This window comes from Ochlerotatus camptorhynchus, unplaced genomic scaffold (assembly GCF_037179485.1).
Source record: "Ochlerotatus camptorhynchus isolate MF236.1 unplaced genomic scaffold, CSIRO-AGI_Acam_v1.1 ptg000078l, whole genome shotgun sequence".
NCBI classification, from domain to species: domain Eukaryota; kingdom Metazoa; phylum Arthropoda; class Insecta; order Diptera; family Culicidae; genus Ochlerotatus; species Ochlerotatus camptorhynchus.
In genome coordinates this window covers 4,682,591-4,701,674 of record NW_027040568.1, presented here as the reverse complement: position 1 = coordinate 4,701,674, position 19,084 = coordinate 4,682,591, and the positions used below count along the sequence as shown (strand labels likewise).

The 19,084-nt window shown below is 37.6% G+C and overlaps 1 protein-coding gene across 4 annotated transcripts in view; it reads left to right on the top strand.

The window, feature by feature from the left end:
* Positions 1-19,084, top strand: part of drongo (Arf GTPase activating protein drongo) — a 129,210-nt gene that overhangs the window by 96,959 nt on the left and 13,167 nt on the right. For all 4 annotated transcript variants that reach the window (XM_065217699.1, XM_065217697.1, XM_065217698.1 and 1 more), the window contains exons 3-4: positions 15,943-16,131; positions 16,440-17,179. In XM_065217699.1, coding sequence (XP_065073771.1) covers positions 15,943-16,131; positions 16,440-17,179 — 929 coding nt within the window. The remainder of the gene's footprint in view (positions 1-15,942; positions 16,132-16,439; positions 17,180-19,084) is intronic.

Genomic DNA, 19,084 nt, shown 5'->3' with positions numbered 1-19,084 from the left:
GCATATGCATCAATAAATTCTTTTAAAAAAACTTAAAATTCGAAGAGAATCAAAGGATGCATTACATGTTTATTTCTTTCTTATATTCTATAGAGACTGTGGAGTGTGGGAAGTAAAGCCGTTGGACCCCGGTTCATGAGTTGATGGGTCGATAGGTAGGGTCCAGGTGTGGGAGCTGCCTCCCTGGCGTAGGTAGCATTGGTGCTCAGCACGGAAAACAAGATCGACGGAAAACAAATAAAGGAAAAAATATCTAGCAGTAAAACACTTCGTGACGTGACAAAGGCGACCTAAGAACAGCATTTTTTCGACTTTAACTTTGTTATCATATCAATATTACTCAGATAATTTCAAATACATTTTTCAAGCTTTGTCTATAGTTAATCTCAGTTTAAAGAAACAACACAGAAAATAAGAAATGTAGTTGAAAAGTTGCGGTGGAGAATTTAATTGAAAGATATTTGGGATAGCGAATTTATGGAAATTCTGGACTATGATGAATTTTTAAGATCCTGAATCCTTGAAAAGTCTCTTAAAATTAGTCTTATGGAGATTTTTGTGGAAAAGTGAAAGATTTTTGTTTTAAATTATAGAAATTCAGAACCCCCTAGATACATTTTCTAACTGCGTCAATGATAAATCCTCTGTCCCAAAGCCTAGATATACTTATATGTATGTGTCACGTATGCGTCAGAATACGTGCCATCTCGTTTAATTACCACTGTGTCCTTCGGACGCATTTTAAAAGTCAGATCCGCAATCCTTTCTCTACATATACAAATCAAAGTTGAACAAAATGTTTGCTACGCTCGCTAGCTGTGCGAAGAAGTTTTTTTATGATCTGATGTCATTGACGGAACTGCGCATGAATTTACCTTTACAACTTAAATTGCTTGGTTTCTTATGCAAATGTTGAGTTTTTTTTTATATAAATATTGCATCTCCTCGATATTGCGATGATTTTTAATCCTTAACGTTTTCATAAAGACTCTCGATAGTCCGACATTGTCGGATTATGCGCTACGCAACCGTCATTTATGATGGATCACACGCGTCTAGTAGGCCATGCATCATCAGCACCGGGAGTAGCACAAGATTTTCCTTAGCAATTTAGTTGTTTAATTTTTTAATTTCTTAGGATTTGACAGCGTTGGATAACATAATTCCCCCCGACACCCGACAGTCTGATCACGATTTTGTCAGATTAACAAGGGGAAACTGTACCAGTCTTTGTATTACGAAGCAAACAATTTCATACTTGAGACCCGACTGGAAAAGCTTACCAATAATCGAAATTACCAGTAGTAACGATCAGGAGCTTTCACCTAATGAAGCCTTTTCTGTGGATATACAGCGATTCCAACCCCAAATGTCAAAGGTTTATATATATATAGAGAGAGATATGGATGCGATATGTAAATGTGCTACCGAAAAACTGTTAATTTGGCATCATTATAAAGTTTTCGTTTAAAACGGTGAACACGTTGTTTGCATAATGACCAAGAGATAAACCGGAGATGAAACCGGCTGAACATTGTGGTTAGATTGCAACCACAAAACAAGACAAACAACACAAATCTTGCACTGGTAGATGAAAGTAAAAAAGGAAAGTTTCGTTTTAAAGCAGTGCATTCATGCTTAGAACAGAGTGTTAAGATGAACTCGCCTCAAATTCCAAAAGATGTGATTCCATGAAGCGGTATTTGTAAACGATGAAATACGTTTGACTTTGATTATTTATGGAGGACACCTCTTGTAGTGGAAATCAATATTTGATGTCATTTTTGTTGTCAGATTTTACCAATTCACTGATAGATTCAACCATTCAATTAAATGTTGTTAATACAATAATTATTTTTGGCAAGATATATATTTCGCCTGCATGTATTTTTTTCCTTGATTTGTTTTCCGTGCTGAGCACCAATGCTACCGACGCTAGGGAGGCAGCTACCACATCTAGACCCAACCTATCGACCCATCAACTCATGAACCACGGGGACATCCCGTGATCATAGACGTTATGCCTCAGAACATCCTGGCGGCTGCCTGCATGTTTTTTTTTTTAAAAGAATATCGTTAACCTGAAAACAGAACAACTAAGTTTACATATTCGGATTTTCTGGGATTGCATGGTATTACGGGGACTCTCTTAGCTCAGTCGGTAAAGGCCCAGATATAAAGCAAGACCATGCTGGAGGCGGCTGGGTTCGATTTACAGTCTGGTCTTGGAATTTTCGTGTTGAAAAATGTCTCGACTTCCCTGTACCAAATACAAAATACTGGCTTAAAAAGCTCTCAATTATCAACTGTGGACGTGCTCAAAGAACACTAAGTTGAAGGCCGGCGCAACGTCCCAGTAGGGGCGTAATAAATCAAAAGAAGAATGGATTGCACATTTAGCGGTCCCATTTAGTTCTGTCCTTTGAGTAATATGAGGGAACCGTTTAAACGATTTTACAACGTTGCACAATTCAAAAATGGTTTTCTTACTCTTTCGACCTTGATTGCTCGAGACAATTTTCTATCTGCACTTGGATTTTGTATGATTTTTTATAGTATATTTTTACCACATGAAAGTATGAATGCACTTTCCCAAAACTTCCAGGAACGTGCTAATTTTCCTACCAGTCAGATGGTTGCCGTAGAGGCAGCATGTTATCAGACCATTAATCGTCCGTGACTGTTTAACGCACACTCTACCTCTGTTCTGCAGCTTATTAGCGGGGAAATTTCAGTGGCGAGTGTGATAGCCAGCAATAACCTTCATTAGTATAAAACTTTGACTCGTCGGAAAATTTGCCGCACTTATTTCCGGCAAAATAAATTTTCCACACGATTTAGTCGTATCGGTTTCAGGATTGCGGGAATTATAGAACAACACTTCCTTATATCAACTTACGGGCATATTTGAAAGGAGTCTTTTGAAACACTCCAGAAACCAGACATAAATATTCAACTGCATTTAGAACCATATGCTTTGCAACCCATAAAACCGATTATTGCCGAGTGCTTTCACAAATTTTAACAGCATCCCTCTTTTCCTAACCGAAGCTCTGCAGTGAAATAGCTCCCACGTGCACGCCTGCATATGAAATGTGTATTATGCAGTTATTCTTCGTTTCGTTGAATTAGCCGCAAAAGGTCCTGCCGTTTGCTGTTCGTTCGTTTCCTTCTTACGCTACGTAGGCAGTGCCTACCCTACACGGCGGTCCTCGACGAAGAAATCTCATCTTCATACTACATAGGTTACCTAGTTGCTCTCAATAGATTCAATTGAATGGCAAATGCAAATTACAGCAAATCGTATGTATTCATACGCCCTTCGCCTCGTCGTCGTCGTCCATGATGGAATAGTAGTGGTGGCACAGAGCTTACGATCAGCCAGTAGTGAGTTCTTTGCCGTTCATGAAAAGATCACTATTGCCACAAATTCCAAAAAACGGACGGATTTGGACAGGTTTCCTGTTTCATACGACTGGATTATGCTGGTCTACATGCATTACCCAATTCATTTGCTACTCAAGTGATCAATCTAGTACAAACTTGCCTAACGAAAAACTCAAAGTTCATTTTCGTCAACAAACGAACACTTCTTCTTTCTGTGTCACCTTTGTATTAGGCGCCTCGGTCGTCGTCGTTGTCGTAAGCCTGAAGGTGTCATAAATTTCCTCTTACTAGGATCTCGTTGCTTAGAATAGAGTGGAAGGATTTTTCTTGAACGATTTAGCGATTGCATTTGCAAGTTATGGTTGTTCCACAGTACGCTTTTGAAAGTTTAACTGATTAGATTGGTCGATCTTGACCTACAAACAAATTAAATATAAACGGTAGGGTGGGTCAACTTAGAAACCCCCTGCTCCCCATAGCTCTTTCAATTCGTATTGCGGTCCCCAACAACTGTACCCAAGCTGAGCGAATTTGATTACAATCTGAATTTGCGGGACAGTTTCAAAATTTGTATGGTAAACGAACCAAAACTCTTCAATTACTGGTCAAAAATTCAAAAATCGCTCAAAATTTACCAAACTTGGGACTTAGATTGAAAAAAAAAAATACAGAATAATTTCATTCAACACCGCAACTCAATTCGACTTTATTAATTTTTACATTCAACAGGGTGGCCAGCAAACCGGGAAATCCGGGAATACCGGGAAATATCCGGGAATTTGGAAAGTAACCGGGAAAACCGGGAAAAACCCGTGAATTCTGCAAGAGAACCGGGAAAATAAATTAACCATATCATAGGAACAAATTTTTACATCAGAATTTCAGGATAAACCATTAAAACAGAGTGATCCTTTAGCAAATGAATGTCTTGTTCTATTTGTTGCATAATTTTCTTCAGTATACCGTCTTATTGTTTTTAGAATTTAATCGCTCAGCAATATTGCAAATTGATTTTTGTCGTTTCAATTTCAGATGTAAATTGCATGGTCCTCTAAAGAAAATATTAAAGATGCTGGAGTTTGGAAACAAATACTTGTAAAAACCGAAACTGAATTATTCTTTTCCGGGGTTTTAATTTTTCGTTGTTCAAAATTCTCATGATGAATTCCAGAATAAACTTGGAATTCTGCTCTGAATTATCTTGAAATTGTTCTGAAATAAACCAGAAAACACTCCGCGTAATAATTACCGTTGAATTCTTTTAGGAATTTTCTTCCAACCCCTTCTAAGAATTTATTGGAATCCTTCATATAATTCCCGTTCCCACCTATCCGGAGACTTTGATTCCTTTAAAAATCTTTTCAAACATTCATTTTAACTCTATTCAAAACAAAAGAAATCTTTCGAAAATTAATTTATAAACCCCTTGGAGTATTTTAAAGAATTTCTTTCTAATTATCAGCAAATTTTTTGGAATCAATTTTGTTTGGGTTATGTGATGAATCATTCGCACTAGGGTTGAAATTATTGCCAGAACATTTTAAGAACTCTGTTTCTTGTTGAATTCCGATCATAATTCTCTTGGAATTCTTCTTAAATTCATCTGTCATGTTCCTCACGATGCCCATACAAATCGCATCAGAACCACGTAGGAATTTTCTGCAATGTTTTATTTTTATTTTCACAATTCTTTTTTAAATCTACTAAAATTACCTAACAGTTTAATTTAGAACTTGCATTCTTCTCCAAAGAAATCCTTCCAAATTCATCTAACAATTTCTATGGATTTCATGTAAGAATACACTGGAGTCGCTTTTTACGCGGTTTTTTTTTACACGGTTTTTTTTTACGCGGTTTTTTTTTACGCGGATTTCGGAATTTACGCGGTTTTTTTTACGCGGATTCCGGAATTTACGCGGTTTTTTTTTACGCGGATTTTGGTTTTTTTTTACGCGGATTTCAGAATTTACGCGGTATATCGCTTTTTACGCGGTTTTTTCTTACACGGTCTTTTTTTACGCGGTTTTTTTTTACGCGGATTTCGGAATTTACGCGGTTTTTTTTTACGCGGATTCCGGAATTTACGCGGTTTTTTTTACGCGGTTTTTTTTTACGCGGGACGTATCACCCGCGTAAAAAGCGACTCCAGTGTAATTCTGGAAATCTGCTCTTCTCCTTCGAAAACTGTGTGGGAATCCTTCTCAATATTTGTTTTTAATCAACACTTTGAATTCTTTTAAATTTTACTAAAAATTCCAGGGTTTGTCCGCCAGATTCTACAGATTGCTATGTAATTTGTTATTACTCTTAAAATGCTTCCAAGTATCAGAGCGTGACAATTATGACTCCACGACTCATAAGTATGATTTTTTTTTTTATAAATCTGTGATCTTGAAAAAAAATTCAACATTTCACATTTTAATTATTGTTTCTCCAAATCTTGCATCACGAAGCATGTTATTAATCACAAATTTTGAAGAAAAGTTCTAGTTTCAGACTCTACACAAATTTCAAAGCTCCAGAATCTTGGGAATCTTCTTAAATCACATTTTTTTTATCCTATCAGTAAATTTTGTTTTTTTTGTTGCATATTAACAACCGGGAATTTTTAAGATTTGAACCGGAAAAACCGGGAAAAAACCGGGATTTTCAAAATGAAAATTCACTGTCCACCCTGATTCAAAGTGTTTTTTGTTACTTCATACAATCGTAAACGTCACATTTTCAGAATTGGTTGGAAATTTTATCTAACATGAAGCTTTAGTGTGATAATTTATTAGCTAGAAGATAGTCTGAAGAGTTCAGTAGTTGGTATAATCAATAATGTGTGTATTGCTTCATTTTTGAAAAAGGTGATTGCTTCCAGGATGGAGTCAGGAGGCCATGATGGAAGTACTCACCCTAAACAAAATATACTTTGAATAGGAGACTTATCTCAGAATGAAGCATTTTATCACAGAAAAGTGTTACTTAAGACGGACGAAGACAGCATTTATTTTACAGGACAATGTAGAAATGTAGCATATTCCGGAGATATAGATAAATCTTACTTTTAGGCTGATCTCGTGGGAAAAATAGGACACCCCGTCTGCATAGGAAGGCAACTATATAGGCCTTAAATATGTATAATAAATCCTCCCCATTTACATACCTGTTTGTATTCAATCTTTTATATCTTGAACTAATGCAGTGTAGTTTATTTTATTTTTTATATTGATTATTTGATAAATAAAAGCTTCTTTTTTTTATTGAAACTGTTAAATATAGCTAGACTTTAATACTTATGCATATTCGTTTCGAGATAGTTCCAAGTATTTGAAGCGTAGTCAAAATTGTTGAATGTTGGCCGCAAAGTAAACAACAATTTTCATTCAAAGGATTTTCAATAACCCTTACTTTATTGTTGCTTAGAATTTGCAAGTCATTTTAGGCATTTCTGTTCCTTTTCAACATTCTGTATCGGATTACTTTTAAACGTGGAATTTTAAATTTGAGTTTTATTTTTTATGTGTTTTTTGTTTTGCGATTTTTGAAATTTACATAGTTTATTATTATTATTTCTCTTTTTGTTACTATACTATAGTTAATGTTGTTAGGTACTTCAAATTATCATCTATCCTCGTTGTTTCGATTCTATTATTGTGCGTTTTTCTTCTTCTTCTTTCTTTTAATTTTTTTTTGTGTGGATTTCGGGTTGTGTTGCGGTTTTTACGTGTTTTCTGTTTTTGTGGGTGTAATTCGCTCAAATTATGCTAGAGACGCGCCATAAACTCTTTGTTTTCAGTATTTTCGCAATTTTCGGGTTTATGGAATTGATTGTTTTTTTTTGCGCGGTCCTTTTTTGTGTAGCAATTAAAACCGGATTACTTTCAATAAGGCTTAAACACTTTTTTATATATATCTGATGTCTTGTGTATACTTGTTCCTATGATATATATGCTTTCATAGCTGAACACACAAAATTGAGTAGGTGTAGCAAATCATCCATCTCTACCTCTTTATTTTCACTGTTATCACTGTTACTTTGATAATCCCCTATATTGCCCCGTAACGTGGGTAGATCACCTTTTCGTGGTACGTTACGGGATGTAAGATCTACCACCGATTCTTAGTTCTTAGTCTTCACACTAGGGTAACAGGATTTTTAAGTAATCCAAGGAACACATCTTAATCCTTGTTGCTTTTTATGCCTTGTTGATAGTGACAAGACTCGGCTTTATCCACTGATGATGATCTTGAAACAAGGAAAAAATGAGTTAGTTAGTCTTCATCTATGTGATTCCTAATTTTCTATTCGTTGTTTCCTAGTTTGAAGTGGTTATCTGATGTATGGTCATTATCGGTGTCATTCCTTAATTTTGTTGCTAAGGAATCCAATTTTGACTGACAAAGGGGCGTGCCTTTGGAGGGTGTTTCAACACTCCGAAGGGTATAAATAGCGGGACCTTTCAATTAGAGTCGGAACCTTGCGATAAATGCGAGAATGACAACCAGGCATGGAAAATCATTTGCATTCATTTCATACATTCATTTACATTCATTTGCCTCTAACTTTTTTCATCAACAGCATTCCGCAAAATGCAGCAGGCCTGGGTTCAATCCCAGTCGGCGCCGCCGGGATGTTCTGAGGCATAACATCTCTGATCACGCCTTCCTTCGGAAGGGAAGTAAAGCCGTTGGTCCCCGGTTCATGAGTTGATGGGTCGATAGGTAGGGTCCAGGTGTGGGAGCTGCCTCTCTGGATTCGGTAGCATTGGTGCTCAGCACGGAAAACAAGATCGACGGAAAACAAAACAAAGAAAAAAAAATTCCGCAACATAAAGAGCTTTTAAAGGTTTTGTTATTAGCTGCAAGTTTTGTTCATAACTCAAATCTGTATCTCTTATGCATCACGAACTAGAGCGGGCAGAACTTGTTGCTGTTTTTCAGTGAATGTAAAATACATTCACTGAAAAACAGTAGTAGCTTATGTTCGCTCTGCTTCGTCATGCATAAGAGATATGGATTTGACTTGTTCACAAAAGTTGTAGCTAATATCAAAACCTACAAACTTTGCGGAATGCTGTTGAAGAAAAAGGTTAGAGGCAAATGAATGTAAATGAATGCACGATTTTCCATGCCTAATGACAACTGTAAAAAAAAAACTAATACTTCATCATTTCTCAATAATGATGGAGTAATACAACATACACTAAACTAAGGACACGGGATATACTACAATAGATCAAATTACTGGTCACAGTGGTGTTAGGTCCCGAACAGAGGAAAAAGAAAAAAGATCCCCTGTATTCAAAAGCTTTTCTTACTATCCGGCATTTTAAAGCAGGATTCATTTGACCCCTGTGGTTATTACTCTGTGATGACAAATCTATATATCCTACCCTGGTGCAGCATGGACATTGATTTTTCACTGGAGACCTGGCCCTACGACCTCCTTTTGTGCTTGAAAATGAAAACGAATATTGATATTTTTTTACTAATACTCCATTATCTTTCTTTTTGTTTTCCTTTTCTTATATGTACTGTTTGCATAATTGCACGTTTCTAAACTTTTACGTATACGTATTGTGCATGCGCTGCAACAATATGAACGAGTGTATAAATGATGAAAATTCTTCGAACAATAAAGGAATGGCAACATCTCTAACAAATAAGTATATCGAATTAAAGTAAGTATCATATTAATATCGACCGAATAATACTGATTTAACATTAAAACGTGAAGACATAACTATTTGCTTTATAAGCGAGAAGACAAACATGAATTTTTATTTAAATAATTTTCAATAACCCTTACTTTAGTGTTACTTAACAAGTCATCGTGGACATTTTTTTGTTAATTTTAAACATATTTTTGTGGATTGCTTTTGAACGTGGAGTTTGAAATTTATAGTGTACCTATTTTTTTTCTTATTTGATCTGTTTAAAATTTACGTAAGTAGTTCATAATTATTTTTCGTTTTTTTATTATGGTATAGAGTTATTCTGTACTTCAAATTATCACTTATCCTTTTTTTTCTCTATTGTATTTGGATTCTCTTCTTGCGGGAGTTTTTGTACGGATTTCGGGATTTGTGCTTTAGGCTTTGGATTTAGGTTTTTTTGTTGTAATTGTTTGAGTTTGTTTGATTTCGAAATTTATGTGGTTTCATCAAATATGAATGTTTTTATTTTGCGTGGCGCGTGTCGTTCAGTAGGAATCAAATTCGGATTACTTTCAATATTATTGATGTTTTTCTTGAATGTGATGTCTCGTATCTACATGTTCTTGTTTATGTTATCGCAATACGAGTTAAAAGCTGCAGTAACCTAGTGAGCAACATAGCTCGAGTCGTCTGTTAGTATTGTAAATTATATGGAGAGCCCAACCGAGATACTATCATATTAAGACTGTAGTTTTTAAACTCCGAAAAAAATCTACAGGCAAATAAGTTAATTTTTATTTGTGGTCATATGCTCCGCCATAATGTGAATTCTACTCAAATAGTTTCAGCGGGATTGACGCACCCTTCTTAACAAACCATCCTGTAGGAAGCTTAATAAGTATTGTGAATTGCGTTATTCGATTTGTTGGATCGTATCGTTGGAAGGAGATTCTTAAATTCCCGTGGATTCCACGTAAGTACCTCTGCTTACGGGTCCACCCCTTCGTTTTTGACCCTTCAGTAAGTGATATTGTGAATTCAGATCGGTAGCTCAACTTGATTTTGCTATTAAGTGGAGCTGCATACAAGACAAGATTTTCGAAGGGATGGAGGCTACCTTACATACATACATACATACACATATGCTCCGCGCATATCTACTGGCGCGCATGCTTGGCTTGCACAGTTGTACACACCAACTGCTCATTTGTTAATAACTTTTCACTCAGATGTTAAAATTTGTTTTTCTTTAAAGTAATTGATAGACTCCCGAGCAGGAGAAAATAACGAATGAATACCTAATTCTGACCTGATACCAAAGTTTGGTATTGACCAGCATGATATAAGAGGTAAAATACCAAAAAATAATACTAAAAAATTGCATGCAAAATACTTTGTAAATAACAAAAAAATTATATTTGGATACCAAAAGAATGTGTGGTATTGTTTTGGTATCATAGTTTGGTGTTGGAATGGTAGGATTTTTTTTTGTATTTTTTTGGTATGTTACCTCTTATGTCAGGCTCATCCATACCAATTTAAGGCATCGAGATGTTCATTCCTGCTCGCGTTAAGATCATAGTTTACTATCGATATGCAAAGAGTAGGTAAATCTTAACATTTGAATCAACACCAATGAATTTGTACACCTAAAATCCGAGATGTACAGCGAGCATTTCTCACTTCATTTTTACAACGCAAAAACAAATACAGTTTATAATCAGAATTAAAATCTACTTTTTTTGCGTATCTATAGCAAGCTGAAACTCTATTTTATCTACTGCTTCATTAAAAACTGTATATGCCAAGCATGTTGGCGCGCATATAAGCATGTAGGAAGACATTTTGGCAAGTAAATGAATAGTTTGTTCCGTTTCCCAAACATTTTCTCATACAAACTTTAAATTTCTCCGGAAAATCCAGATGGTAACCGAATTTGTTCAAATTAGGCACAGTTGGGAGCCGGTGTTATGATCGGCCCTATAAACTAATAAGGGGTGGGAGAACATCAAACATATTTGATTGAGTAAAACTACAATGCAAATACACGTATGTTTCGTTAAGTTGCCCCAGGAATTAAAACTTGACTATTTACAAAACAAAGCATAGCTAATAAACACCAAATTCCGAGAACATGATGAAATGTGTACAGTCAACATTGTTTGCAAACAACACGTTGCAATGTGGCCTTCTAGGAAATCTGTTGATAGCAGGCAATTATCATCAAGTTTCAGCTATCTCTTGGGAGAGGGATTATCATCGTTTCGACGTTTCTGCCTTTCGTTACTGCATAAAGGTTAAGCAAATATGTGTGTTCGTCTCCTAAGAATGGATATATAGTGAAGTGCATATGTTAGAAAGTCTGTCTTTGATGCACTGCACTAGCGGGGGTGCTGGTGAAGGTGCATAATTCTTCCACTTGGCCTGAAGCATCGTCTTTGACAGGTAACAGCTCTAGAAATGCCGTCATTACAAACTTCTCCAGACAACAACTCAATTAATATTCATTAGTCCAGGGATCTAATTTCCCCAATTTAATTACATTAGCAAGACTAGTTAGTCTCTGCATACTCAAGCATGCAAAGGGCAACCGATGCTACCAATGGTATAAGTGGGTGTTGATATGTTAAGAAAGTGCTTACAGGAGGTAGAGCTATGATCTCACGTTAATTACTGTGATTGTTGGGCTACATTTGATGAGGAAGTTTCAGTGAAAAGCATCGTGCATAGATTTTTGTGTTAACAAAGAGGTTCACAATTTTTCGATGTTTGAGGCAAACTTTGAGACATTTATATTTTGCATCCGAGTGTCTGTGTGGTTGCTACGATCGTGTTTGCCAGAATTAATTGAAGCGTTAATAAAGTTAATCACGGTTTCCCTGTTCAGTATCTTTTTACAGTTTTTGAACTGTAAATCACAAAAAATACCGAACCATAAGTTTTTCTTCAGAAAACTACTGATGATCAGTAGTTCTTGCTTCAAACAATTTCATACTAAACCGGAAAATCATTTTTGTCTTCTGCGGAACTGACTTTTGCGCCAAAATACCGATAACTTCGTCTTCTTCTTATTCGCATTTTAAGCTTATTGCTTCGTGCTTATTAGCTTATTGCGTGCTCTCAACTTAGTGTTCTAAATGCACTTCCACAGTTAATAATTGAGAGCTTTCGATGCCAATACCAATGCATAAATTTGTATATTATGTGGCAAGCACAATGATACTCTATGCCCAGGGAAGTCGAGAAAATTTCCAACCCGAAAGATTCCCTCGACCGGACCGGGAATCGAACCCGCCGCATCCGGCTTGGTAATACCGTGCCTTGACTGACTAGACTATGAGGCCCCTTACAAAATACCGATAAGCAATGATGAAAAACTCACATACTGAATAAGTAATAGTACAAATAAATTACTGAAAAAGACAGCAATGTGTTAATGATTGAAAAGATACTTTTTGGCAGATCCTGAATTCTGCGATTTAAGGTGTTTTCAGTAAAAGCAAAACACTACTTGGTTGGTTACTGAAAACTCAGCTAGTCTAGTCTAGTCTAGTCTACACATACACAGCCAGTACTTGAAAGAATCCTGGAAAATGATACATCTATCATTTTTCTTGTCATTATTAATGCCTGCTGCACATCAAGGATGTGAAACAAACAATAAAGCGGCCAGGCCTACTGTGTAGCGTTAAGTTAATTTTTGTGGAAGTGAATGTTTACCATGTCTACTTAATAAGTATAGACAGTGGTTAACATTTAATCCACAGGTAATCAAAGAGCGGGGACATACCGTACCAACCGCTCCGTATGCAGGGCTATATAAATCGTTGGGAGTGACAGAGCTAAGAAAGTTAATGTACACTCCTTGATTGTCCGATCTCCTGGGATGGAACACAGGTATTTACCCCTTGTGTTCGAGCGTACAGTCCTCCCTCCGTACAAGCGTGGACGGCACCGCCAACCCACTGCCATCCCTCAATCGATCCAGCCGACCTCAGTCGAAGGACAACAGAGAGCGGTGTGCGGACGTAACCTATACGGAGGGAATGCTGTATTCGCCTAGGTTATAGCGCCCTTGCTCGCTACCATTTTCTTCTAGCGGTTGGGACCTGAGCACTAACTCTTGTCCTAGCCCTATATGGCATATGGTTATAGCGCCATTACTCGCTTTCTGAAAAGAGAAGAAGGGAAGGGAAGGAGAGGAAAAGGACTTGGGAAAAGGAAATGCGGAATTCCTTTCCTCATTAGTATTTGTATCGTCAACTTTTATGAAAACTATATAAATCATTCTTCCTTGGTCAGAGGTATTATTACGACATTTGAATAAGATTGTCTTATCATTTCCCTAATAAAAATAACCATAAAAGAGAGCTTAACGACGTGTTCGGGGTATCATCCAAACCCTATGTGGGATGGTTTACCTATCCGAGATACAGTTCGTTTATGGTATTTATTCGATTATCCAATATAAATCGGTAACACTGTCCTGCAACCGATGTAGGAAGCACCAAAGAATATATATAGACAAATCTCAAAAACACAGTTTTAACTGATAGTACTTTATAAACATCAAACTGTCCAATATTGGATCCTGCCAATTATTAGCACCAGAATAAATTGCAACGGACTCACCAAATTGATCCATGAACGATGTCTTGTTACAGTGATCTCCATACTCAACGGTTGGTTGACTGGGCTCGAAAATAGGTTTTCCTATTCTTAGTATCGGACAAGCGAACCAAAAATCCTGTATGGCCAATCAGTTGATTAGTCAGATGATGAAAGCACAATTGTGGCTGAATGGATTCAGGCTGCTAATCGGAGAATCTGACCCACTTGTAAGGAACACAAAGAGCCACAAAGAACAACCAATGGTGCTAGGTTCCGAGATGATCAGTGGTTTAAGAACTCTGGGGTGGCAAATAGTTGAAGAAACACTAATTACAACTACACAAAAGTCTAGAAAAAACGGAGCAAAAATTGACGGCTGAAAATTTTCTAAGTCTCTCTTCGAGCACAGCTCACTACGATGCATTCCCAGAGGTGAGTCCGCCTTGGCAGAAACACTGCGGTGTCTGCCGGGATTGCATACGGCGAGTAGGTAATCCGGTGATTCGTCACCAACGTCGCCGGGAGGGGGGGGGGGGTTCCGAAAAAGGAGCCTCGCTCATCCCCCCCCCCGCTAAAAGTAAAGGACCGCTGCTAGGCAGCCAAAAGTGAAGGAGAAGAGACGTTCGGCACAGACCGTGTCTGGAGCCGACGTGAACAGAAACCGCTGCCGCTACCATTGAAGGGCCCCACCGAGACACCGAGGACAGCGAGGAGGAAAAGGGAAGGTCAGGTTAGACAATATAAGTAGACGTCGAAAATTGCATTTCTTTCTCTTTTTTTGTATCATAAACACCCAAAATCCGAACGTCTTTTGGGGAAGTACTCTGCTCATAGCCGCCCCGCCGGTGTAAATTGGACCAGCTTGAGGCTGGAAGGTAAGCCGTAACTTACAATTGGTTTACTAGAACGGAAATATGATCAAAAACCCTACAAACCTATACAAAAAACAAATTTAATCAAATTAGGGTAGAGAGTTACTTCGGCCTCATCGCCCATTTTGGTACTATCGAGCGGAAAACTTCAAATAAATCCATGATTTCATAATTAACAAGTCAATTATGCGTTTGGTACGATACTTCAGTTAATAAGCTACCGAATGAAGTCAATGAAAACACGTGATATGAATTTTGCACCCATTATTCCCAAAAACAAAAGCAGCGCTCCGTCCGAATCAATTTTTATCTTCATCCGATTGGCCGAAGTGAATTCATTGGCGTTTAAATGGCGTTTCAATGCGTTAGGCCGAGTTTAGAATCCGTAGGCCGAGTTTGGCGTCAAGAAGCAGTGTTAGACTTTTGAGAATAGAACTGGTGGAGGATCGACTGTATCGTTGAATATTTTATTGAACGGTTTATGTATCAATATACAAAAAATTACAGTTCCCCCTGAAGAAGACACAATTTCCGTGTCGAAACGTCGGGTAAATAAAAACTCGTTCAATTTAACAAAGACTGCGTAGCCATTCAATAAAATAAAAAAAAATATAAAAAAAAATACTTTTGAGAATATCTCAACGATTAGTTACTCTTTATCAAATCTTACGGTACGTACGGAAATGTAAATAAATTTGGAAGCCATCAGTAATAATAACATTCCGTTAGGTGCTAAACTGCGCTAGATTAAGAAAGACTAAGTGCGGGTTGTGCTTAATTGGCCGGAAATGGGGTAATGAACCCTATTGTGCGCGAAACTAAATAAAATTTGTATCTTTATATTGGTAGCACTATGCGCTACTTGTATATAAGTTTTTTGAGAATTTTTCCAACCACAATTGTTTAGTTTATGGTGTTACATACATGCCCTGTTTGACAAGTTCATGTTCATTATGACGTCGACGAATCCATGTGCTGGCAAGCAAAATTAATCTTTTATAGGCACGCGATTGCCGGGTGGATATTCCTACTGATTGCATTGTTTCTTTGCTGTATCTCTTAATCACCATCATGTTACAAATCTGAAGCAGATGTAATATTGCACTCATTCAATGCCAAATGTATTTACTTCTCCTATACCATTACGTAATTCTAATATTATGTAAGCTTCTTGTGCAACGAGCAAATGACCAATCAAGAAAAAACTTGTAGATGTTTAGCATTACTTTCCAAAAGATTGACACGACGTCACTCAGAGAAAATAGAATTCGTTTGCGTGAAGCTAGGAAATCAACGTTTCCGAGTGCGTGACTAATTCAAGCTTAACCAACTTATTCGATCATTCCACAAGCTGCACCGCGGTAGTAACCTAATTACAAGTCTAATTATTTTATTTGCCTTCTTCCTTCTCCCTATTCTCTCTACAGACGTGGCTTGACTCCACCACATCGCGTCAAATCCATTTCGATGGCCACATTCACACAGGAGGAAATCGACTTTGTCCGGCAGAACGGTAACGACACATGCAGCACAACCTGGCTGGGGCTGTGGGATCCCAAGCGCGCCATAAAACAGGAACATCGAGATTTCATGATCGACAAATATGAGCGAAAGAGGTGAGTGAACCATAATTTCCTTGTGTTAAGTTCTATATGCTGAGAAAAGTCAAATCCATATGAATATGGTTCATAGATTCATCTTCAATGCTAAAATTGAGCCATTTTCTATTCCTGAATAGCCCTACAATGAGTCACATTACACTCCGGGGTAGCATCGAAATTTATCGGAGATAATATAATTTCCTTACCACCACAGCTTAATTGGATGAATAGAAGTGTCTGGATTGAAGATTTAACTTCATCAGATCGAGATTGTGGAACTAATGAGATTTCCCCTCCCTCTCTCTCTGCGTGTTTGCTTTCAGGTACTACCTGGAACCCGCCAGTCCATTGAAATCCCTGCCATCAAACACCACCAGTTCGACAACTTCGCTGTCGGCAAACAACGGTAACAGTAACAGCAGCAGTAATCTTAGCAGTAGGAATGGTTCCGAAAATATAGTGCCACTGAAAACTATTACCTTGACACCACCAACGTCTCTGCGGCTCAGCCGAACCAACTCAAACTCCAGCAGTGGACTCAACGGAAACAGCAGTCAGGCGTCGTCAGTCACAAGTTCCAGTACAAATCTTAAGTTTCAGCAACAGTTCACTCCAGACGATAGTAATTTTTTCAGCGAACCGCCAAAAATCTTGCCACCCACACCACAGAAGCACTCCAGCCATCATCACCAGCGATTGAATGGCACCGTGAACGGAAGCGCTTTCGAGCGAAGTCAGAAAAATGGTCTACTGAGTAGTGCCAGCAATGGCAATACCAACAGCAATAACATCATCAACAACAACAATATCAACGCCAACAAATTCACACCTGACTCGGACTTTGTGGCTGACTTTAGCAATGCAAACATTGTCAGCGTGAATGGTGCGACTACCGCCAGTAACGGACTGAAAAATAGTGGCAATCACAAGCTGAGCAATGGCTTCAACGAGAAGGGCAATCTATCCAACGGACACCAGAATGGAGGAAACGCGAATCGACAGACGAACGGTGAAATGGAGAATTTTGCCGATTTCGAACACAACACAATCTACAGTTCGGCGGGTAAGCTTGAATTGAGGATATATGATTTGTTGCTTTTGTTGAATTCTGAATGTCCACCACGGTGTAAAGCATTCGCATTTAATAATACTGGGTCATATGTCATAAATAGTATCATTCATTGACTGCTCGTGAGAGAATTAACTTGCATGTAAATCTGCAAACAAATCTCACGCTTGAGATTCTCTGTCATTTTCACGCACTCACGTCGTCAAAAACGCAGTCAAGATTAAAACTCATAAAAATCGGAGAATCGTAATCAGTTGACGTTGCTCATGCATGTTTTGTTAGTTTTCCATCCAATAATCATACATCATACATTTTAAGAATAATAAATAACGCCAAAATATAAAGCAATTATAAAGCAATTTGGAACCGAAAATCTAATCGAAGTGCAAAATACTTTCAAACCACCCAAGCAACCATCAATCCCGCTAATCGCTGTTTTTGCAATATAATGTTTATATATGGCCAATTTAAAGTTTGGCAGCACTATATTAACCTTATATTGCAAAAAAGACGATTAACGTGCTCGGTGATTACTTGGGAATTTACGCATCAATCAGATTTGGGCAGTTTTCGTATAAAAAAAATGTAGTAAATGACACAAGTTGAAGTTCATTGTATTTCCTGAGGATATTCTGAAAAATTTGAAAATCATTTGAGGAAAGTGAAATCAATCTGGAAGTTTGGTAAACTTTGTACAAGCATTGAAGGAACTTCCTAGAAATGTAATTGAATGTGATCTGAGTTATGCATTCACAAGACGCGACGCGAGACAAGACACAACACTTATCGTTCTTACAACTTTAAAATAAATTAAAATTTACCTTACTGTCGACCGGTTTCGGGCGTGATGCTGCCCATCTACGGGACAATGTCCGACTGATTACTTGGATGTTCATACGTTGTTCCGTACACGTCCAAAAAGAAGAGAAGAGAAGCTACTGGATTCTCAGATTTGTCAGGTTGAAAAGGCAGGATATAATGGGGGGTTCATCTTCATTCATTAATGGTTCAGCAGCATTGGTGATGAATGATGATTCCCAGGCGTTTAGATGTGTAGTTTTTCTGACGGATTTAATGAGTTTTGCACCTTTCCAGTCAATGTTATGGTTTAACGTAATTGTGTGTACTGCCACAGCTGATTCATTTGATTTTCTGTTGTCTACAGCATGTTTATGTTCCTTTAGGCGGACCTTTACTTTGCGGCGCGTTTGTCCAATATAGACTGAAGGACAATCCTTGCATGGAATTTGATAAATTCCAGACTGTTCATCCGGCGGAACTTTATCTTTCAAATTACACAACAGGTCACGCAAAGTGTTGTCGCTCTTGTGTACTACCTGTAGTCTTTGTCGCTTGAGTGTGGATTTGAGTTATGCACATTAAAAAAACAAATTTTATTGCGTTTGCTCCGACATTCCTGGCAATTTTTTCGAAATCCCGGATTTGGCTGACTGAGTGGTTTTTACTCAGTTTGACATTTCTCGTTTACTCAGATTTTGACGACCTAATGCATCAGACGAAATTGATACGATCGACTCACCCGGTGAGTAAGCTGAAGTAAGCGTGCAAACTATTCAGTAAGTTATTTTCACTAGTTTAAACACAGAAAATGAAGCTTATTTTAAACTTATATTCTATATCTTAAATATCCGTAGATTGGATAATTTTCTGATGGGCAACATATGCGCGAAGCACGTACTTATCGTTGTGTGCGCAGAATAAACGCAAGCAGATTCGACACTATGGACTTTTTACCTTAAGAAAACATATATTTCATGAATATTATATTTAGGGTCTCAGCGGCAGATAATTTTAATCCGTTTTGTTCCTATAATCTCTTCTGTACAATGTTAGAACGGGCTGGTACGTTTGGCATAAGGACGTTTGACATAACAGCAT